Source organism: Ranitomeya variabilis, chromosome 5 (assembly GCF_051348905.1).
Source record: "Ranitomeya variabilis isolate aRanVar5 chromosome 5, aRanVar5.hap1, whole genome shotgun sequence".
Lineage (NCBI taxonomy): Eukaryota > Metazoa > Chordata > Amphibia > Anura > Dendrobatidae > Ranitomeya > Ranitomeya variabilis.
In genome coordinates this window covers 125,163,324-125,186,906 of record NC_135236.1, presented here as the reverse complement: position 1 = coordinate 125,186,906, position 23,583 = coordinate 125,163,324, and the positions used below count along the sequence as shown (strand labels likewise).

The 23,583-nt window shown below is 42.8% G+C and overlaps 1 protein-coding gene across 1 annotated transcript; it reads left to right on the top strand.

Annotated features, from left to right (window-relative positions):
- Window positions 1–4,191: 4,191 nt before the first annotated feature.
- LOC143775278 (uncharacterized) lies at window positions 4,192–22,293 on the top strand. Its single transcript, XM_077263232.1, has 4 exons — window positions 4,192–4,303; window positions 5,121–5,292; window positions 12,204–12,255; window positions 21,188–22,293. Exons 2-4 carry the CDS (start codon window positions 5,140–5,142, stop codon window positions 22,210–22,212), a joined length of 1,230 nt encoding a protein of 409 aa, XP_077119347.1. The 5' UTR covers window positions 4,192–4,303; window positions 5,121–5,139; the 3' UTR covers window positions 22,213–22,293.
- The last annotated feature ends 1,290 nt before the right edge of the window (window positions 22,294–23,583 follow it).

The following is a 23,583-nucleotide window of genomic DNA, read 5'->3' as shown; positions in this document are numbered from 1 at the left end:
CCATGGTATATACTGTATACAGTTGAAACCAGAAGTTTGTGGAAGGATATGTAAACGTTTGACTGTACAGTAAGTAATATTTGGTAAATATTAATAATTATGGTAATCCTAATTGACCTAAAATTGGAAAGGTTTATTCTGATTTCATGTCAGATATTGAGAAAAACATGCATATGTGTCTTTATATATAGTGTATGTAAACTTATGGTTTCAACTCTGAGGGTATGTGCACACGTCCGGATTTCTTGCAGAAATTTCCTGAAGAAAACCGGAAATTTTCTGCAAGAAATCCGCATTTTTTTTTTGCGTTTTTTTCGCGTTTTTTTTAGCATTCTGCAAGCGTAATTAGCTTGCAGAATGCTAAAGTTTTCCAAGCGATCTGTAGCATCGCTTGGAAAACTGACTGACAGGTTGGTCACACTTGTCAAACGTAGCGTTTGACAAGTGTGACCAACTTTTTACTATAGATGCTGCTTTTGCAGCATCTATAGTAAAAGATAGAATGTTTAAAAATAATAAAAAAAATAAAAAAAATGCTTATACTCACCCGCAGACAGCTGCTCTCCTCACCGTCGTCCGTTCCGTATAGATGGTGTGTGCGCGCAGGACCTTCCATGACGTCACGGTCACGTGAGCGGTCACATGACCGCTCACGAGCAATCACAAGACAGTGACGTCATCGGCAGGTCCTTCACCGCACACCAGCTACAGGAACCGAAGCGGCAGCATGCAGCTGAGAGGCGGGAAGACATCGAGGGTGAGTATAGGACTATTTTTTATTTTAATTCTTATTTTTTGACCACTTATATGGTGCCCAGTCCGTGGAGGAGAGGCTCCTCTCCTCCACCCTGGGTACCAACCGCACATAATCTGCTTACTTCCCGCATGGTGTGCACAGCCCCGTGCGGGAAGTAAGCAGATTAATGGACTCCTAGGTGTGCGGAATCCCCTGCAATTCCGCATTTTAATGAACATGTTGCTTTTTTTTCCGCGATGCGATTTTTTCGCGGAAAAAAAGGCTACATTTGCACAAAAAATGCGGAATACACTGAAAATAATGGGAGGCATATGTAAGCGTTTTTTTCGCGTTTTTATCACGTTTTTATAGCAAAAAAACGCGAAAAATACTGAACGTGTGCACATGGCCTTATGCCTTAGTTATTTTTTGTACCTTTCTTCTGACTGATAACTTTTAAAGGGAATCTGTCACCTAATTTTGGCCCTATAAACTGCGGCCACCGCCATCAGGGGCTTATCTACAACATTCTGTAATGCTGTAGATAAGCCCCCGATGTATCCTGAAAGATAAGAAAAACAAGTTAGATTATACTCACCCTGGGGCAGTCCCAGTGCGGTCCGGTCCGATGGACGTCACGGTCTGGGTCCGGCGCCTCCCATCTTCATACGATGACGTCCTCTTCTTTGTTTCCTGTCGCAGCTCCTGCGCAGGTGTACTTTATCTGACCTGTTAAGGTCAGAGCAAAGTACTGCAGTGCGCAGACACCGGGAAAGGTCAGAGAGGCCCATCGCCTGCGCACTGCAGTACTGTATATATGTCCCTGATGTGCTCTGCATAACACGAAAAATAGCTTTTATTATACTCCTCTACGAGGCGGTCCTGTCCGATTAGCGCCGCTGGTCTTGATCTGGCGCCTCCTCTCTTCTTGTGATCACATTTCTCCTTGCTCCGTGTGGATGACATGTCCTACATAATCTACACAGTGTCTTCCATCACGCTCCTGCACAGGTTCCATCTGTCCTGACACATACTGTAGCGCGCATGCGCCAGCACTGTTTGACTTTCCTCCGTGCATACGTATTACAGTACTTTGCTCTGCCCTCAGCAAGGCACAAAGATGTAAAGATGGACACCTGTGTGGGAGCGTGTTGGAGGAGACTATGTAGATGATGTAGGACATGTCATCCATACAAAGAAAGAAAGATGACGGAAATCACAAGAAGAGAGGAGACGCTGGATCAAGACCGGCAACATCTATCGGACCGCGGTGTAGGTGAGTGTAATAAAAGCTATTTTTTGTGTTATACAGAGCACATTGGGGACTTATATACAGCATTATAGAATGCAGTATATAAGGGTGTACACGTGCTGGCCCTACTTTATATGGGAAAAATCTGGTGACAGATTTCCTTTAAATGTGATTGGCTAATTCTGAACACAGCCACATCCCCATTTATCAGAGGGTGTTCACACTTATGCAACAACATTACTTAGTTTTGTTATTTATTTATTTTGCCTTTTAAAATGTTTTCAGTTTGTTTCTCAATAGATTTGTACAGATTATGGGTGACATTAAAGGTTGAAAAAAGTTCTGAATAAATTCTTCTTGATATCATTTTTTAGCGAAAAACAATTGGCATTTTAACAGAGATACATAGACTTTTTGTATCCAATGTATGACAGCTCCTGTCCTGCCCAGCATGATACAGGGGCTTCCTCTTGGCTACCCAAAAGCTGTTCACCTGTTTCTTCAATATTTATAGTGTTGATCCTTATTTTCCAAGACTCCTGCCCTTTGCTCTGGCATCTGGATATCAGCTTCTGGGCCAAATCCTGATTAATGGAAACCCATTGTTGACCAATCAGTGATTGTCCTCAGGTTCTCAATGGTAATGAGATTCGGGGAGTTTCCTAGCCATGGACCCAAAATGTCAATATTTTGTTCACCAAGCTACTTAGCTATCACTTTTTGCCTTGTTTCATGGTCGACATCATTCTGGAAAAGGCATTATCTAATGCCAAATTGCTCCTGGATCCTTGGTAGAAGTTGCTCTTGGAAGATGGCTAGATACCATTCTTTATTCATGGCAGTGTTCTTATGTATAATTGTGAGTGAGCCCACTCTCCTGGATGAGAAGCCCCCACACATGAATGGTCTCAGAATGCTTTACTATTGGCATGACACAGGATTCATGGCAGCATTCACCTTTTCTTCTCTGGACAATCAGTCTTCGAGATGTCCCAAATGGCCTCACCAGAAAAATAACTTTTTTTTCCACTCCTTTGCAGCCCAATCCCTGTAGTTACTGCAAAGTTATTTTCTCTGATGAAGCCTTCTTCACACTTAGATCACACTGAGAGATCTCTGCACATATAAAAACTTTGGCAGTCAGTGCAACCATGGCATATAAAGAGTTAAACAACCAGGATTGCACATAGCTGTGGTCTTGGCTGTTGCAGTGGGAGCCCATCTGTATTCTACTTCCAGCTCCCATTGCGAATGGCACAAGTGTACTCCACTTTATCGCCATGACAAACAAGTACGGAGAGGTGTGCAAAGGTGTTAAATAGCACATGCCTTCTGCACAATGCTTAAGACCGCTAAAGGTTTGGTCTCAAATGTGGAGGACATTATCCCTTATTCAACGGATAAGGGGTAATTTCCCAATTGCCATGGGTCCGACTGCTGGGACCTCCACCAGAGAATCAGGAGCCCTGTGTGGTCAATCATACACACTGCTGCTTCATTCATTCTTAATGGGACCGCCAGAGATCTCTGTGCTTGGCTGGTCTTCAGAACTCCCATAAGTATAAATGGAGCAGTAGTGAGCATGAATGACCATCAGTCCACTCACAATGATTCTCTGGATCGGTTTTGGTCCCAGCGGTTGGAACTTCAGTGATCATGAAATTAGCTCTTACCGCAAAAAAGGGGATAACTTACAAACTTGGGAATACCCCTTTAAGACCAGTGATTGGCTGCAGCAGTCAGGTCAGCGCATTTGAATTATTTATTACTGCAGGACAAGTAAACCAAGATCAAAGACACATTCACGCAAGGATATTATCAAATTGCCTACAATTAGGATAGTTTTTAAAATCAAAGACATTCCCTTTAAAAAGTATTAGTAATTTTAATTTGTATTCCATAAATCGATAGTACACGTGAAAATAAGAAACTTTGTACTATACCCCATCAAAGAAATCTGCCAGAATAACTCTTTCATTCTGTATGGATTTTCATCGTATAGATGTGAACATAACTCCATTAATTTACTGCCAGCAGAGAACCTAGTGATGAATAAAAAGACAAACTACACTGGAAAGTAGCATGTGACTTCATGAAACTGTGCACTAATGAAGGTATTACAGAACACAGAAACACATTTCATTTAGATAGAGGAGGCATCATTATGACCCAGGCAGTGTACAGCGCACCAGTGACATCACATGGGCGACATTCTAAAGGTTCTAATACAACATTCCATATCGTACAGGCATAAAGAAAGGCCATGGATGTGCCGAGCTCGACAATTATTTCTAGTATGAAGTGCATTATTTCAGGTAGGCATTGCACAGTCTGGGTCACAGCTGATTCTTTCTTTGAGGTATAACATTTTTCTAAAACAATCAGCTGTGATCCGCTGCTGTCCTGTCTGTATTCTCTCTTTTGCTTCCTCCCTGCCCAGGAGCTGTGGTATGATCAGACCATGTTCCTGTACGGTCACAAAGCCATTACACAGTACACAGCAGGGACACATTTATAAGATTATCTCATTAGCATTACATCCAATTGTGGAACTTCTTTTTATTCCAAGATTTAGTGATTAAATTGAACTTTGTTGGTGGGTAAACTCTATTAAATACTAAAGTGCGCTATAAAAAAAGAAGTAAAAAACGCATACTCACCTTCCATTAGGGCCATTCCTGTTATGTCGTCGCTTTGTCTCCTGGTGGTTACGTAACGTTATGTTTCGTGAGCGCTTCAGGCTATCGGTGGTCGCTGATAGGCTGCAACCTTCACAGTTCAGTCAGAAGGAAGTGTAAAGGCAGCAGCCGATCAGAGGCCAGTTAAAAGATCAAAAAGACTGGAGATATGCACAGCAAGTCGTTTTGACATTGCAGTACATGTTAATTCTTTTTAGCATCTTTTAAGCTCTTTTTCAGTTTGACTTCAGGCAGAATCTCTTCATAAAAGATGCCGTGTGCACATAACCTAAAGGGGACGATAATTGGGAATGAGCTTTCCTACGAATGTTTGTTCTCGGATTGTCGGCCTGTATAAATTGGACTTTACATTTATGATCTATTTAATGTGGATGGCTGATAAATATTATTTATAGGCCAAATCCAATAAATATGTTATACATTTCTTTTTCAGCATCAACCGTAAACTGAAAATGGGACATTGTGAATCGAAAATGATCTTCGGCTTCCTTGATAACATCCAGAAAGTCTTAACATATGATCTCGTTGCCTTTTCCTACATAACATTTAGTGTAATCTACAAACTGTTTGAATGGTTGTACTTATCCAAGAACATCAAAGTAAAGGTAAGAAAAATCTAGTTGTGTGAACTACATTGTTGCACTTGTAAGAGGACCGATGAACTCTCCTGTCATGTATTTTTTAGTAAATTTTTCCACTCTCCGTAATGTAACAAAGGTTGGACAACCTGGAAGTGTATGAATAAACTAAAGATCTAGTGAGACCCGCCAATAATCAGTGAACATGTGTTCTTTACTACAGTCGTTCCCAATCAGTGACTGACCGGTGTAAACATGCTAAGGATCATCAGAGGAATGAGCTTTTTATTTAGTCTATTTTTCATCTTACAAAATAATGAACCGAAAAGTCTGAAAAAAGTGGGCTGACATGGTGAAAAAAAATCCAATTGCTTTTGGGGTTCTGTTTTTATGTCATTCATTGTGCTGTTCTCTGCTAATGTAATTCTGCAGGTCAGTATGATTATGGCGATACTATACTTCTAAAGTTTCTGACATATAAAACTGGTTTGTTTCTCTATTTTCCAAGTCCCAGAACGTTTTACATTTTCCATCAATGGACCTGTGTTTTTGTGCGTTGAGCTGCAATTTTTATTGGTACCATTTTGGTTTTGCTTTCCATAGTATTTTTTTTTTAAACAGCCAAGACTACAAAATTGGAAATTATTGAGTTTTGATTTTTTTTATTTAATGTATGGGTTTATTAAGTGGTACATTAATAGTACATTGTGACTTTCCACTTGGGGGGGATAAAGATGTAAGGTAATAGGTCGGTCCTTTTTGTTCCTTTTGGGATTTATTCAATATTAAATATTTGATGCATTCTGGAGTAGAAAGAAGGCGGGAGGAGTGTGATTTTACTACAGATTTATCATTTGTCTTATTATGCTTCTCTTGTATGCACTCTATAACTGCACCATTTTTTTGCAAGGAATTTGCTACTGAGTGCTGCTCATTTGTTATGTTTGCACTTTATCTTGTGCTACTCCATTCTTTTTGTTTTTCTGGTTTAAATAATTCATAGAAAAAGTAATAGCGCCTGACTACTCTTGCAATCATCCTCCTATACCTGGATCCAAGAGCTTTGGCAGCCAATCCAATGTGAAAATAAGATGGCCTTCTGTCATTCTTATAAAAAATATTTGTGTATTTTTTCAACAAATCATTAAACACCACAAATTGAAACAAATGGGCAGACATCTGATGTATTTCGGGAATTAAGATTATGACACCTATGAATAGGTAGCTTAATTCCAAAACGCAGCAAATGTCTTCACAGATGTGTCTATTTGTGGTGTTTAATAATTTGTTGAGGAAATATACCGGTACATAATGACTAGTGATGAGCGAACGTGCTCGGATAAGATGTTATCTAAGCATGCTCGGGTGCTAACCGAGTGACTTCGGCATACTTGAAAAATATGTACCAGTCCCCGCGGTTGCATGTCTTGCGGCTGTTAGACAATCGCAACACATGCAGGGATTGCGTAGCAAGCAAACATATTTTTCCTTTTTAAGTTACCGTATATACTCGAGTATAAGCCGACCCGAGTATAAGCCGACCCCCTAATTTTGACACAAAAAACTGGGAAATCTTAATCACTCGCGTATAAGCCTAGGGTGGGAAATGCAGCAGCTACCGGTAAATTTCAAAAATAAAAATAGATACCAATAAAAGTAAAATTAATTGAGACATCAGTAGGTTACGTGTTTTTGAATATCCATATTAAATCAGGAGCCCCATATAATGCTCCATACAGTTCATGATGGGCCCCATAAGATGCTCCATACAAAATACGCCCCATATAATGCTCCATATACAAATGTGCCCCATATAATACGCCATGCAGTTTATTATGACCCCATAAGACGCTCCATATACAAATATGCCCCATATAATGCTCCATACAGTTCAGTATGGCCCCATAGATGCTCCAGATAACAATGTGCCACATATAATGCTGCTGCAATAAAAAAAAAAAAAGAAGACATACTCGCCTCTTGTCGCTGCTCCTCAGCGTCCCGTCTCTCCACACTGACTGTTCAGGCAGAGGGCGGCGCGCACACTAATATGTCATCGTGCCCTCTGACCTGAACAGTCACTGCAGAGGATGCGGAAGATGGAGCGGCGCCGACGTTGGAACGAGGGAAGGTGAATATTTAATACTCACCTGCTCCGGTGCGGTCCCTGGCAGCTTCTCCCGGACAGATGGTCTCCAGCACCCGCAGCTTCTTCCTCTGTCAGCGGTCACTGGTACCGCTCATTACAGTAATGAATATGCGGCTCCACCCGCATATTTGGGAGTGGGGTCCATATTCATTACTTTAATGAGCGGTACCACGTGACCGCTGAACAGAGGAAGAAGGTGGCGGCACCGGAGACCATGGGACATGCAAGGACCGCGTCAGGAGCGCCAGGAGCAGACGAGTATGTGACAGTCGTCGCTCCCCCTCATCCGCCGACCCCCCCCGCCTTCCATGACTCGAGTATAAGCCGAGAGGGGCACTTTCAGCTAATTTTTTTGGGCTGAAAATCTCGGCTTATACTCGAGTATATACTGTATCTTTCTTTTTTTAAGTCTTTTTTAATTTTTCCTCAACAATTGTCTTATCTAGATGTTTTAGACAGATTCATGAAATGCGACTTTTACAAAAAATTTGCATCTCACGCCATCCACCCCTCGAGTAAGTTTTCTGGAAGAGTTTTCAATCTGGCACTTTAGCACTTTTTAAAGGATTTACAACTTTTAGTGCTTAAACGTTGCAAAGAAACAGGTTAAAGACAAAAATAAAGAGGATTTTTGATTTTGCCTCGAAGTCATGAACTGGGTGTGCCATTTTGAAAATTTGACACACAAAACATAAGCGTATATAACAAGACAAAAAAGAAAAGTGATTCCAATAAATCATAAATGATGAATCGGGCCCTAAGACACCTTCAAAAGTCTCTAAATTTCCATGCCTTCAATTCAATGGAGTATTGTCACACATACACTCTGCAGCTCCAGTCAATGTCAATGGGACTTACTGAGATAGCCAGGCACTGAAATCGCTCATCTCTGACAGATCTATAGACTATGAATGGAGCAGTAATGCCCATGTGTGATAATAACCACTCTATTCAAACATGAGTGCGCTCAGCCGGCCTGAACTGCAGTAACCTCTGGACCATGGGAAAATGCAGTGTTATTTTCCCACGGTCCAGAGTTCACCTCAGTTCAGACTGGGAGGGAGCGCAGCTTCAGTTACATCATCTCTAGTCACTGAAGCTCTACTCTCAGCAGCTCATTCACCAGTGATTTTCAGCCAGGATGGTCGCATCTTGGCACCGTCCAGGTTGAAAACTGTATATTGCCCAGATATGGAATACTGCGTGGGACACAACGATGGACAGGTATGGGTATATTGTTGGTTTATTATTTTACCTTTATTACAGGAGATCGAGGGCTTTGCAGGAATTAGGTGTGGTTGTAAGTATGGTTTAATTAAGAATAATAAAGGAGTCTGTGTCTTTATTTCAATTAAAGGATTTTTTACTGGGTGTCTGTGTTTTCTTAACAGTTTGACTATGGGGTTAGTAATAGGGGCGTCTTATTGATGCCTCTCCATTACTAACCTTGGGACTTGATATCACAAAGGTGATGTCACAATCCATTTTTGGATTCGGATTTGGATCTTATCCCTACGTAGGAATAAGAGCAGGGCAAGTGAGGGACAAGATATCCTGGTCGGCGATGGGGTGAAAGAACCTATATAGGGACGATTGCAAGATCAGGGCACATCCTCAGGTGAGTGCAGGAGGTGTCCATTCCCCCGTTCCCTACCGACAGGGCCAACCATTGTTAAAGTTTTCCTGGTGTTCCCTGGTGTGTCTTTCCATCTGGTGACCGACCAATTGTTAGGTGGTGTCTCACTGCTGCGGTCACATCGTGACATTAACACCGACCGTCACATTATTTCTGGTGAGCCATGGCCCAAATGCAGGCTTTTGCTCAACTACTCCAGACTCTCACCACTGAGCTTAAGGATCTGCGTGGTGAGGTGGTGCAGCAGCTGCAGCAGTTGTTGAGGTTCTGGGCTTCGGCTCAGTTACAGGCTCAACCAGAACCCAAGATATCTCTCCCTGACAGGTTCTCTGGAGGGAGGGATACATTTTTGGTTTTTAAGGAGGCCTGCAAGCTATACTTCAGGCTCCGCCCTCGTTCATCAGGGAGTGAGGAACAACAGGTGGGAATCATCATTTCCCTTCTTAAGGGTGATCCCCAATCCTGGGCCTTCTCCCTGCCGACCGGTTCTCCATCTCTACGGTTGGTGGATGAGGTTTTTTTTTACAGCGCTGGTGTATGGTGATCCTAATGGTGTCTCTCTAGCGTAAACCTGACTCCATAAGATCAAGCATTTCTAAGAACAAGAATGTCATGATCCAGTCCGGAGTTTAGTCCTGTCTGCTCATTCTCTGAGTGGATCATGTCTAGGGTTAACTTTGCTCTGCCTCATTTTGGGCTCGGGTTTGCTATTTAGCTCCCAGGTATCCTGAGGGTGGTGTCAGCTATAGCTCTGTCTTTGGCGTGTGAACCTGACTCTGGAAGCTCTTGATTTGTCCTGCTGTGAACCCTGACTTGTCCTGTGTATGTTATCTCCCCCTGCCTGCCCTTTCCCAGTGTCTCTTTGTTTGTCTGTAGATCTGCTTGACTCCCTGTTTCTGACCTCCTGGCTTGGCGTTTTGACTCTGTTTCAGCTTGTCCCTATTGTACCGTATTTTGCCCGTCCTGGTTTACTGATCCCTTGCTATGTCCTGACTATCCATTCTATCTAATCATTTTGTACTGTAGTGCTATCTTGTGTTCTGACTTGGCTATCCTGACCTCTCTCTCTCTCGCCACTAGGTGGCGTTTGTTCAGCTGCTCTGTGAGTGCAGTCTCGCTTCTCTACCAAGCTCCCCCTGGTGGAGGTTGCGCTGTACTGCACTGCAGCTGCATGACAAAGAAAAGACTGTTGAGTTTCACATGAAAGTTCTTTTTTTCTGGCCATTTTGAAAGTTTAATGGAACCAACAAATGTGATGCTCCAGATTCTCAACTAGCTCAAAGGAAGGTCAGGTTTATAGGTTCTCTAATCAGCCAAACTGTTTTCAGCTGTGCTAGCATACTTGCACAAGGGTTTTCAAGGATATTCTAACCATCCATTAGCCTTCTTGCACAGTTAGCAAATACAGAGTAGCATAAGAACACTGAAGTGATGGTTGTTGGAAATGGGCCTCTATACACCTATGAAGATATTGCATTACAAACCAGACGTTTGCAGCTAGAATAGTCATTTACCATATTAACAATGTATAGAGTGTATTTCTGAATCATTTAATGTTAGCTTCATTGGAAAAAAACTGTGCTCTTCTTTAAAAACTAAGGAAAATTCTAAGTGACCCAAAACTTTTGAACGGTAGTGTGTATATATATATATATATATATATATATATATATATATATATATATATATATATATATGTACAGTACAGACCAAAAGTTTGGACACACCTTGGTTCTTCAAAGTAGCCACCTTTTGCTTTGATGACTGCTTTGCACATTCTTGGCATTCTCTTGATGAGCTTCAAGAGTTAGTCACCGGGAATGGTTTTCACTTCACATGTGTGCCCTGTCAGGTTTAATAAGTGAGATTTCTTGCCTTATAAATGGTGTTGGGACCATCAGTTGTGTTGTGCAGAAGTCTGGTGGATACAAAGCTGATAGTCCTACTGAATAGACTGTTAGAATTTGTATTATAGCAGCTAAGTAAAGAAAAACGAGTGGCCATCATTACTTTAAGAAATGAAGGTCAGTCAGTCCGAAAAATTGGGAAAACTTTGAAAGTGTAGTGGCAAAAACCATCAAGCGCTACAAAGAAACTGGTTCACATGAGGACCAGCCCCAGGAAAGGAAGACCAAGATTCACCTCTGCTTCTGAGGATAAGTTTATCCGAGTCACCAGCCTCAGAAATCACAGGTTAACAGCAGCTCAGATTAGAGACCAGGTCAATGTCACACAGAGTTCTAGCAGCAGACACATCTCTACAACAACTGTTAAGAGGAGACTTTGTGCAGCAGGCCTTCATGGTAAAATAGCTGCTAGGAAACCACTGCTAAGGACAGGAAACAAGGAGAATAGACTTGTTTGGGCTAAAGAACACAAGGAATGGACATTAGACCAGTGGAAATCTGTGCTTTGGTCTAATGAGTCCAAATTTAAGATCTTTGGTTCCAACCACCGTGTCTTTGTGCGACGCCTTCAAGATTGTTGGAAGACCATTTCCGGTTACTACCTCTTGAAGCTCATCAAGAGAATGCCAAGAGTGTGCAAAGCAGTCATCAAAGCAAAAGGTGGCTACTTTGAAGAACCTAGAATATAAGACATAATTTCAGTTGTTTCACACTTTTTTGTTAAGCATATAATTCCACATGTGTTAATTCATAGTTTTGATGCCTTCAGTGTGAATGTACAATTTTCATAGTCATGAAAATACAGAAAAATCTTTAAATGAGAAGGTGTGTCCAAACTTTTGGTCTGTACTGTATATATATATATATATATATATATATATATACATATATATATATATAGATAGATATAGTGTTTTGACGAATATTTTCTTTGGAAACAATGTATAAATGACAGAGAACTGCTGTATGTAAAAGCTCATGTTAAAATCGCATTGCACTCGGATGTAAATCGGATGCTATGTGTGAAAATTGCATTGTACTCGCATTGTACTCACATGACACTCGCCTGCCACTCATTCGTTTTTTCGGTCCAGATTACGGACTGTTTTTTTCTTGCATATGGGTACATACCCTAAGTATGATTTTACATATCTATTTCATTGCAATGCCTTGTGGCCTAGTTATTTCTGTGCACAATGAATATTAATATACTGACTTTGTTTTCCACAATCTCTTTTTAAAACAGATTGATCTCCAGTTTAGTGAGGAAAATAAGTGCCCAGCCTGTAAGAACAAAGGTATTCTATCCCATGTTATTATTCCTATATTCACAATATTCATAGAAACAAGAAATTATGATGATTTAGAATAATGATCAATTACTAATATCACAAAGCAGCGGATTGTTTCATCATTAACTAATTTCAACTGATTGAGAAACTGAAGACAATATGAGATCGGTTTGTATGGTATCACCTACTGACTTTAATGATAAAAATGATCATGATGGATTCACATATGAACTGGTGCTGTCTGTCCCCTGCGACCATGTTGAATTTTATTAAAATAAATGGGATCCATTGACTTACATTAAAATTTTTCTTACCAAAATTACAAAGATCACCAAGGAACAAAGGAGAAATAATCACTTGCCTAAAGGTACCTTCACACGAAACGACTTTGTAACGATATCGCTAGCGATCCGTGACGTTGCAGCGTCCTCGCTAGCGATATCGTTTAGTTTGACACGCAGCAGCGATCAGGATCCTGCTGTGATGTCGCTGAATAAAGTCCAGAACTTTATTTGGTCGTCCGATCGCCGTGTATCGTTGTGTTTGAAAGCAAAAGCAACGATACCAGCGATGTTTTACACTGGTAACCAGGGTAAACATCGGGTTACCAAGCGCAGGGTCGCGCTTAGTAACCCGATGTTTACTCTGGTTACCAGCGTAAAAGTAAAAAAAACAAACAGTACATGCTCACCTGCGCGTCCCTCAGCGTCTGCTTCCTGACACTGACTGAGCGCCGGCCCTAAAGTGAAAGTGAAAGCACAGCGGTGACGTCACCGCTGTGCTGTTAGGGCCGGAGCTCAGTCAGTGTCAGGAAGCAGACGCTGGGGGACGCGCAAGTGAGCATGTACTGTTTGTTTTTTTTACTTTTACGCTGGTAACCAGGGTAAACATCGGGTTACTAAGCGCGGCCCTGCGCTTAGCAACCCGATGTTTACCCTGGTTACCCGGGGACCTCGGCATCGTTGGTCGCTGGAGAGCGGTCTGTGTGACAGCTCCCCAGCGATCAAACAGCGACGCTGCAGCGATCGGCATCGTTGTCGCTATCGCTGCAGCGTCGCTTCGTGTGAAGGTACCTTTAAAGGGAATCTGTCAGCAGGTTTTGGCTACCTCATCTGAGAGCAGCCTGATGTAGGCAAAGAGACCCTGAATCCAGCCATGTATCACTTAGATTACTGGATGCAGCAGTTCTTACACAATTATAGTTATTAGAATTAGCAAAACAGCAGAACTGAGAGAGCTGCCCCTGCCCACACCAGGCTTTCTGCGTACATTATCCACAGACAGTAAGCTGCTTATCACAGGAGGGGGAGGAGGTTGCCAGTGCTGACAGGTCAGCTAGTCACAGCAATGATGATGTCTTAGTGATAAAACCTTAATTGTAAGCAGGGCCGTATTTAGAGTTTCTGCTGCCCTAGGCACTTTTAGCGCTGCCTCCCCCATTGGTGAGTATGACACTATCGGCAGTGACTTTGGCAAGAATCGCTGTTGTGAAAATAGCCTTTTGCAGCAGATCGGGCAGTTTTTTCTGCATCTGCCGCGTAACGGATCACTTACGGCAACACTGCGTTTGACTTCATTCATTCCCTATGGGATTTGCGGCACTTGCTGTGATCTGGCAAATGCGGTACCATACTTCCCAACTCTTGAAGAAGGGAAAGAGGTATAAAGGTTGCGGCGCACGTAGTGTGCCACGGCAAATTTTAGGCCACACCTCTGACCACACCCATTTCACAACTAGTCACACCCATATCCAAGTCCCAACCACACCCATTTAGCACTGCTGATCACACTGTTTCATATACAATAATTATAACAAAAAAAAATATGGCCACACAGTGCTCCATACTGTATAATGGCCACACATGATGATCAATACTGTATAATGACCCCACATGATGTTCAATACTGTATAATGGCCCCACATGATGCTCAATACTGTATAATTGCCACACATGATGCTCAATACTGTATAATGGCCACACACGATGCTCAATACTGTATAATTGCCACACATGATGCTCAATACTGTATAATTGCCACACATGATGCTCAATACTGTATAATGGCCACACACGATGCTCATTACTGCATAATTGCCACACATGATGCTCAATACTGTATAATTGCCACACATGATGCTCAATACTTTATAATGGCCACACATGATGCTCCATGCATACTGTATAATGGCCCCCCCTGTATGCGTGGCTCATCTCCCCCTCCCTGTATGCATGGGTGGCTCAGGCTCACCTCCCATCCCCCCCTGTATGCGTGGCTCATCTCCCCCCTCCCTCCCTGTATGCATGGGTGGCTCTGGCTCATCTCCCATCCCCCCCGTATGCGTGGCTCATCTCCCCCTCCCTGTATGCATGGGTGGCTCAGGCTCATCTCCCCCTCCCTGTATGCATGGGTGGCTCAGGCTCATCTCCCATCCCCCCTGTATGCGTGGCTCATCTCCCCCTCCCTCCCTGTATGCATGGGTGGCTCAGGCTCATCTCCCATCCCCCCCATGCGTGGCTCATCTCCCCCTCCCTCCCTGTATGCATGGGTGGCTCAGGCTCATCTCCCACCCCCCTGTATGCGTGGCTCATATCCCCCTCCCTGTATGCATGGGTGGCTCAGGATCGTCATCTCCCATCCCCCCTGTAGGCTGTATGCGTGGCTCATCTCCCCCTCCCTGGCTGTATGCGTGGCTCATCTCCCCCTCCCTGGCTGTATGCGTGGCTCATCTCCCCCTCCCTCCCTATGCATGGGTGGCTCTGGCTCATCTCCCATCCCCCCCCTATGCGTGGCTCATCTCCCCCTCCCTCCCTGTATGCATAGGTGGCTCAGTCAGACTCACCTCCCATCCCCCCCTGTAGGCTGTATGCGTGGCTCATCTCCCCCTCCCTCCCTGTATGCATGGGTGGCTCAGGCTCATCTCCCATCCCCCCCTGTATGCGTGGCTCATCTCCCCCTCCCTCCCTGTATGCATGGGTGGCTTAGTCAGACTCATCTCCCATCCCCCCAATGGGTGGCTCATCGCCTGCCCCGCCGCTCCCCATCCACGGTCCTGCTTCATCCTCCCCGGCTCCCCCTGTCCTCCCTGGCTGTCATCATATCATACTCACCTCACACCGCGCAGAAGAACGGAATCCCGGCTCCACCTCTGTCCCGACTCCCGGCGGCAGCGCAGCACCCTCGTCCTGTGTGAGCGCCGCGGTCAGGTGGTACCGCTCATTAAGTTCATGAATATGCATGCATATTCATGAACTTTAATGAGCGGTACCATGTGACCGCTCACACAGGACGAGGCGAGGGCGTGCAGTCACTGAGAGCAGACCAGGCATCGCTGGAGCAAGTGAGGTGAGTATGAATCAATCATACCGTATCATGATGTCTTCAAGGGAGCAAGGAGGCAGCGGCGGGCAGGCGGGCGGGGGGTTATGTTTAAGGTGACCCCGGCCGGACCGGACTTAAAAAAAAACAAAAAAAACCACACACCTGCTCAGGTGCTGCCCCCCCCCCCCCGCATCCCGCCGCCCTAGGCACGTGCCCTCAAGTGCCTAGTGGCAAATACGGCCCTGATTGAAAGTAAAAAACAGCAGACAGCCTGATAAGTGACACATCATTAAAATCTCTGTTTAAACCCCTACCTCATCCTGTACTCAGATTACATAGAAAAAAACCTGCTGATAGATTCCCTTTAATTTTAACTTGTCTAAATGTTGCTGTAAGGGGATGAAGGAGTGAGAGACACAAACAGTAATGCCAAAACCGAGAGTCTGCAAGTGAACGCTGCATCTGCTGAACAAAGATGATAAGAAAAGAAAAACTAGAGAGAATTACACTAGTAGGAACTGAAGAGCGAAGTGTACGTCCTCTGACGGAAAAGATTAGAGGCAACACCAGGCCATTTGACAGCTGTGGTGCAGTTAATAATTATAAAATGCCCGGGAAGGCAGAGAAGGGGAGGAGTCGGTGCCTGGACCCATAGCAGAATGGATGTGTGAGCAGCAAAGTTGGCTTCTAGCTTCCATTACAAGAGACAAGATTCGAGTGAAAACCAAAAAGACCAAGCCTGAGTGAAGACCTGAGGGCCCAGACCCGAGTGAAGACCTGAGTGGAGACAAGACCTAAGTGAAGAGCTGAGAGACCAGAGTCGATTGAAGATCTGAGAGACCTGAACTAAGTGAAGACCGGAGAGAGCAGACTCGAGAGACGAGACTCGAGTGAAGATCTGAGCGATCAAACCCTAGTGAAGACCTGAGAGACCAGACTTGAGAGACCAGACCCGAGTAAAGATCCAAGCAATCAAACCAGAGTGAAGACCTGAGAGACCATACCCGAGTGAAGACTCAAAATAACCAGACATGAAGGTGAGACAACCAAGTTGGGAGACCCAAGTAGTGTGAGCAGGGCCGGAACTGGGAGAGGCAACCGGGCGGGCTGCAGAAGGACACTCATCTGAGCTGCTACCCCTGGTACAAATGTACGGTACAGAGGGGGGGGATTGGGGCTGTGCTTCAGGAAACGGAGGTGACCAGAGTGTTGGGTGTGCCAAGTGATTAATCGATACAGGAATTGCGGTCTAACAGTAAGTAACTTAGACTCCTCTTGGGGCCTGTACGGCACTTCATATTGCTTGTGGGTGATGACAGTGACTGGCCCGTTTTTGACGGTGATGCACCCAAGGTCAAGGTATTAGGATTGAGACGTTGTTGACAAGAATAGTTGCTTAATGGTGATTATAGAACGACAGCGTATAAATAATATTGTGTAAATACCCTATTTTAGCTGTATTACTGTGTTCTTATTGTTCTTTAATTTACTGTATTGCCACTGTTCACTTTTACCTTTGAATCTTAGCTTTGTGCTTTTTTTTGTTCCTACTCCACTCTATTCTCTAGATATTGCCTTCGCGCCCTTATATATAAATCTAGTCTTGTTAGCCAATGGATCATGATCCTCAAATCTTCTCTATAGGTTTCTTTGGAACGCCCGCCAGAGCCTAGGGGTTACTCGGTACCAGGTCCGGTACTTAAAGGGGATCTGTCATGGCGGCGGCGACCCGGTCCGTGGCCCTGGATGCCCAAGTAAAAGGGACAGTCTTTAAAGGGGTTGTAAAAATAATACAAGTTCATGAAGCCACCTGTGGTACTCGGTCAGGGATGACCGACGCTGCTTAAAGGGATCCACTGGGGTGATGTTATGGCAGCTAAGGTGGTATGGCTTCCCACAGTTGAAGCTGGGTTCCCAGGGCTCCCAGTGTATAGATGATGATGGTGGGTGGTATAGCAAGAAACGGAGGACACAGGTTTGCAGTCTCTTTACCTAGTTTACTGATGAATTCAGGCAGCCACAGTCCAGGGTACCGGATCACAGGTGTCAATGGTCCGGCCGGCTTGGAAGCGATTTGGAAGTCACCCTTACCAGGTGTGGTTAGAAGCCTTCCCTCTAGCGCTGTAGTGTAGTTCCTTGCTGCCTTAAGTCTGTCACCAGGTCCTCACATGTTCTCTCTGTCCTCCAGGTTGGAAGGACACTACCCGTACAACAGGTAGCTTGAGCCTTTTTTCAGGGTTGCTATCACAACCTGGGCTCTATGCGCTACTGTGTCCTCAGGTGTAAGGGCAGACAGGTGACTTGTAATCCAGCTGTCCTGCTGGTTTCTGCTGTGAGACGTGGAGTCCCTCACAACCTCGGTCTTCCGGCTACCGGTGTCTGGGCTCAGTAGGGAGGTAGCCCAGGCGCAGCTAACTCCCCAGTTCTTCACTCTCCTGCGCTCCACTTCCCATACACGCTCACTGCAATCTGTTCTTCCTTCTCTTCTGTCTCTTGCCAGGAGCTGCAGCACGTCTCATGGCTGCACAGCCCCTGCAGTCTTCCTAACTTTCACCGTCTGACTGCTCTCTTCTCTGTCCCTCTGACAGACTGTCTGAACCTGACTGTCCCTCCAGACCAGAATATATATAGGGGAGCCACCCACAAGCTGGATCAGAGCTTTCCCTTCTGGCCTGGAGTATGAACATGTTGTATGTTTGTGATTACCTGATAAGAGAGATCCTTCCTCCCTTCCAAGCGTGATATCACTCTCCCCATGAGGAAAGCAATGTCACTGTAACAACTAGGAACCTGGGGTGTTACATCTTCTTAAGGATGAAGACCCCTTGGCTATCAAGACTAGATATGTTTTTTTAAAGAGAATCTGTTACTATGAAAAATATCCAAGAACTACTATAGTTAGTGGGCAAATGAAGAGAACCATATTTCATCTTTGCAATACTTATCGCATGGTACCTGCATTGTGATGCATCCCCTGGAATCCTGAGCTCAGAGAAATAGCACAGCGGATTCCTAGATGCTTCATAGGCATACTGACGATGGACCCTTTCAGGCTTACAGCAAGGGTGTGAAACTGAGTTCAGAGCTAATAATTACATATTTGAAATCTGTGTCTCTTTAGCATCCAAGTAGTTCAGGCCATTTTTCAATATACCCAAACACAACAAGTAACATTATGAACATACAGTGCTCACCATAAATGAATACACCCTCTTTGAGAGTCAATATCTCACTGAATAGAAGAGCAATTTTCAAAATTTTTATAAGATTGAGTTTCCTAAAATATTTTTAGCCCAAAATATAAAAGCAAGCCAATAACATAACTTTCATTACAAAACCTTCATTTTTACTCAAAGAAGTTGATGGAAAAATGAATGCACCCCACATTAAAAGCTACTACATTTAGTATTTTGATGACCTCCATGATTTTAGAGGACAGCATCAAGTCTTCTAGGCATGAAATGAACGAATTGGTGACATATTGCAACATCTATCTTTTTCCATTCTTCAAAAACGACCTCTTTTAGTCTATGTTCACATGCCTTTTTGGTACAATTTTTTCCGCAGGAAAAACCTACTCACTTGGCTGCAAAAAAGATTTGCTTAGTTTTGGTTGCATTTTTTGCAGCGTTTTTGTCATGCTACATTTGTCTGTTGTGCATGCTGATAAAGTTTTGTGCCAAAAATAATAATCTTATTCTACTTCATCAGGTTTTGGCACTAAAAGCGCAGCAAAACCTTATACCTGCCTTTTTTCTGTGTTTTTTGCACCACCAATTTCTTTCAATGGGTGAAAAACTCTGAAAAAATTGCTGAAAAAAGTGACATGCTCCATTCTGCAAAAGCTCAGGTTTTGCACAAAAAACTGAGGACAAAAAAAACAAGCTGTGTGCAAGATATTTCTGAAACCTCATAGATATATACATGTGGTCAAAATTGTTGGTACCCTTCATTTAGTGGCAGAAAAAACCCCAGTGGTCACAGAAATAACTTGAATCTGACAAAAGTAATAATAAATAAAAGATCTATCAAATTGAGCAAATGAAAGTCAGACATTGCTTTTCAACCATGCTTCCACAAAAATAAAAAAAATAAAAACTCATGAAATAGGCCTGTACAGAAATGATGGTGCCCCTGAAAATAATGTGACAAAAGGGACATGTTAAATCACGGTGTGTCCACTAACTAGCATCACAGGTGTCTACAATCTTGGAATCAATGAGTGGCCTGTATATAGGGCTACAGATACTCACTGTGCTGTTTGGTGACATGGTGTGTATCACACTCAACATGGACCAGAGGAAGCCAAGGAAAGAGTTGTCTCAGAAGATTAGAAAGAAAATTATAGACACACATGTTAAAGGTAAAAGTTATAAGACCATCTCCAAGCAGCTTGATGTTCCTGTGACTACAGTTGCACATATTATTCAGAAATATAAGATCCATGGGACTGTAGCCAAACTCCCTGCACATGGCCACAGGAGGAAAATTGTTGACAAATCAATGAGACGGATAATATGAATAGTAACAAAAGAGTCCAGAAAAACTTCTAAACAGATTAAAGGTGAACTTCCAGCTAAAGGAACATCAGTGTCAGATTGCACCATCCGTCATTGCATGAGCCAAAGTGGACTTCATGGGAGACGACCAAGGAGGACACCATTGTTGAAAAAAAAATATAAAAAAGCCAGACTGGAATTTGCCAAACTACATGTTGACAAGCCACAAAGCTTCTGGGAGAATGTCCTATGGACACATGAGACAAAAATTAAACTTTTTGGCAAGGCACATCAGCTCTATGTTTACAGACAGAAAAATGAAGCATATCAAGAAAAGAACACTGTCCCTACTGTGAAACATAGAGGAGGCTCTGTTATGTTCTGGGGCTGCTTTGCTGCATCTGGCACAGGGTGTCTAGAATCTGTGCAGGGTACAATGAAATCTCAAGACTATCAAGGGATTCTAGAGAGAAATGTGCTGCCCAGTGTCAGAAAGCTTGATCTCTGTCGCAGGTCATGGGTCTTGCAACAGGATAATGATCCCAAACACACAGCTAAAAACACCCAAGAATGGCTAAGAGGAAAACATTGGACTATTCTGAAGAGGCCTTCTATGAGCCCTGACCTAAATCCTATTGAGCATCTTTGGAAAGAGCTAAAACATGCCATCTGGAAAAGGCAACCTTCAAACACGAGACAACTGGAGCAGTTCCCTCTTGAGGAGTGGGCCAAAATACCTGTCGAGGGGTATAGAAGTCTCATTGACAGTTACAGGAATCGTTTGATTGCAGTCATTGCCTCAAAAGGTTGTGCAACAAAATATTAAGTTAAGGGTACCATCATTTCTGTCCAGGCCTAATTCATGAGTTTGTTTGTTTTTTTTAATTCTGTGGAAGCATGGTTGAAAAGCAATGTCTGACTTTCACTTCTTCATTTTCATAGATCTTTTATTTATTTATTACTTTTGTCAGATTCAAGTTATTTCTGTGACCATTGTGGGTTTTTCTGTCATTAAACGAGGGGTACCAACAATTTAGACCACGTGTGTATGAATGGCATACTTATCTAAGCTTTATTAAAAAATTTGTAATACTTATTAAAACATTTTTCTTTTGTAGAACTATCTCCACGGCTTCCACCACGAATTGAAGAGGAGAAACATTCCATTTCGCCTATTAAATCGCCTTTCAGAAATGTTTCAAAACTCAAAATGCATTTCCTCAGGAAAATTTTCGAAAATCTAATGATTTCCTTCCCCAAAATTGTTCAGAGGTCAGTGGAAATGTACAATAAAAGTTGCCAGATATCTCCTAATTGCAAAGGGTTTAGTTTATGCACTGAACCTTACATGGGTCACAATGGGTCAAAACTTGCTCCAAAACTCAAAAGGGACATCCCATTGCAAAACGTAACACCATCACCTAAGAAGACCATTGCAGCCACGGAATATTGCTCCAATACAGTGCCAAGAAAAGTGCCATTACCAATTGCACACAAGAGTTATTACAAAAAGTCAGCTTTGAGTATGAATTTTAGAAGATCTAAGAGAGAGTCCAGTAAAGGAACAGATCTGCCAATAGGCACCATATTACATTTTGGAATAAAAATTAAGCAAACCTTATCCCCTGCCATCTGCATAGATAAGTCTCATATGGAAATAAAGAATAATAGAACAACTAATTACAAAATACAGAAACATATTCTGGAATCTGAAAACATAGAAGGCTCAGCAGTTGAAAGAACAAAATTACAAACCACAGACATAAATAATAAAGTGAAGGGGATAGAAAAACATGAAAGCAATGGAATAACTATTCCAAAGTCTCAAGATTCACAAATCACCAAGCACATATATTGTAACCCTCTGCAAGAACCTCATTTCTTACCTAACGCTCTAGTAGATGATCAACACGTATCTACTGGACTTGTCAGAGAGGTCATCTATTCATGTTCGACTGGGAAGACCTCAACACGACGTTTCCACAGGACAGTTTCAGATAAACCATCTATAGTCAGGCTTCATGAAGCTTTTATCTGTTTCAAAAGATTCTTTGTGAATATCACTAAGCCATATCATCTCCTGAAGAGACTGCTGAGAGGCAGAACTACAGAAGAACTCTGTCAAGGGCAACTATCACCATAGAAATATCTGCAACAACCATTTTTATGTCACGTCCTAAGAGGAGAGTCTATCTATTCTCAATAAATAATACACTGAGACTGCTTGTTTTCTTTTGCTTTTCAAATTTTTTTTTAGAACCTACTCTGGTTTCCTCCCACATTTCAAAGACATACTGATAGGGAGTTTAGATTGTGAGCCCACATACTAGAAATAGGAGGAAACCAATATGGCTAAATAGAGCTGTAAGGGGCGCAATAAGTGACAAAAAGAAAGCATTTAGAGAATTAAAGGAAGTAGGTAGTGATGCATTAAATAAATACAGAACATTAAATAAATTCTGTAAAAAGCAAATCAAGGCAGTAAAAATTGAGACAGAGAGACTCATTGCCAGAGAGAGTAAAAATAATCCCAAAATATTCTTTAACTACATAAACAGTAAGAAACAAACAAATGATAGTGTTGGCCCCCTTAAAAATAGTCTGGGTGAAATGGTGAATGAGGATGAGGAAAAAGCCAATATGCTAAATGACTTTTTTTTTCATAAGTATTTACACAAGAAAATCCCATGGCAGACAATATGATCAGTGATAGCAAAAATTCCCCATTAAATGTCACCTGCTTAACCCAGCAGGAAGTACGGCGGTGTCTAAAAATCACTAAAATTGACAAATCTCCGGGCCCGGATGGGATACACCCCCGAGTACTGCAGGAATTGATAGAGCATTATTTTTAATCTTTAAAGACTCCATAGTAACAGGGTCTGTACCACAGGACTGGCGTATAGCAAATGTGGTGCCAATATTCAAAAAGGGGACAAAAACTGAACTCGGAAATTATAGGCCAGTAAGCTTAACCTCTACTGTGGGTAAAATCCTGGAGGGCATTCTAAGGGATGCTATACTGGAGTATCTGAAGAGGAATAACCTCATGACCCAGTATCAGCATGGGTTTACTAGGGACCATTCCTGTCAGACTAATCTGATCAATTTCTATGAAGAGGTAAGTTCCGGACTGGACCAAGGGAACCCAGTGGACATAGTGTATATGGACTTTTCAAAAGCTTTTGATACGGTGCCACACAAAAGGTTGATACATAAAATGAGAATAATGGGGATAGGGGAAAATATGTGTAAGTGGGTTAAGAGCTGGCTCAGGGATAGGAAACAAAGGGTGGTTATTAATGGAGCACACTCGGGCTGGATCACAGTTAGCAGTGGGGTACCACAGGGGTCAGTATTGGGCCCTCTTCTTTTTAACAGAATTTCAATATTTGCAGATGACACTAAACTCTGCAGGGTAATCAATACAGAGGAGGACAATTTTATATTACAGGATGATTTATGTAAACTAGAAGCTTGGGCTGATAAATGGCAAATGAGCTTTAATGGGGAT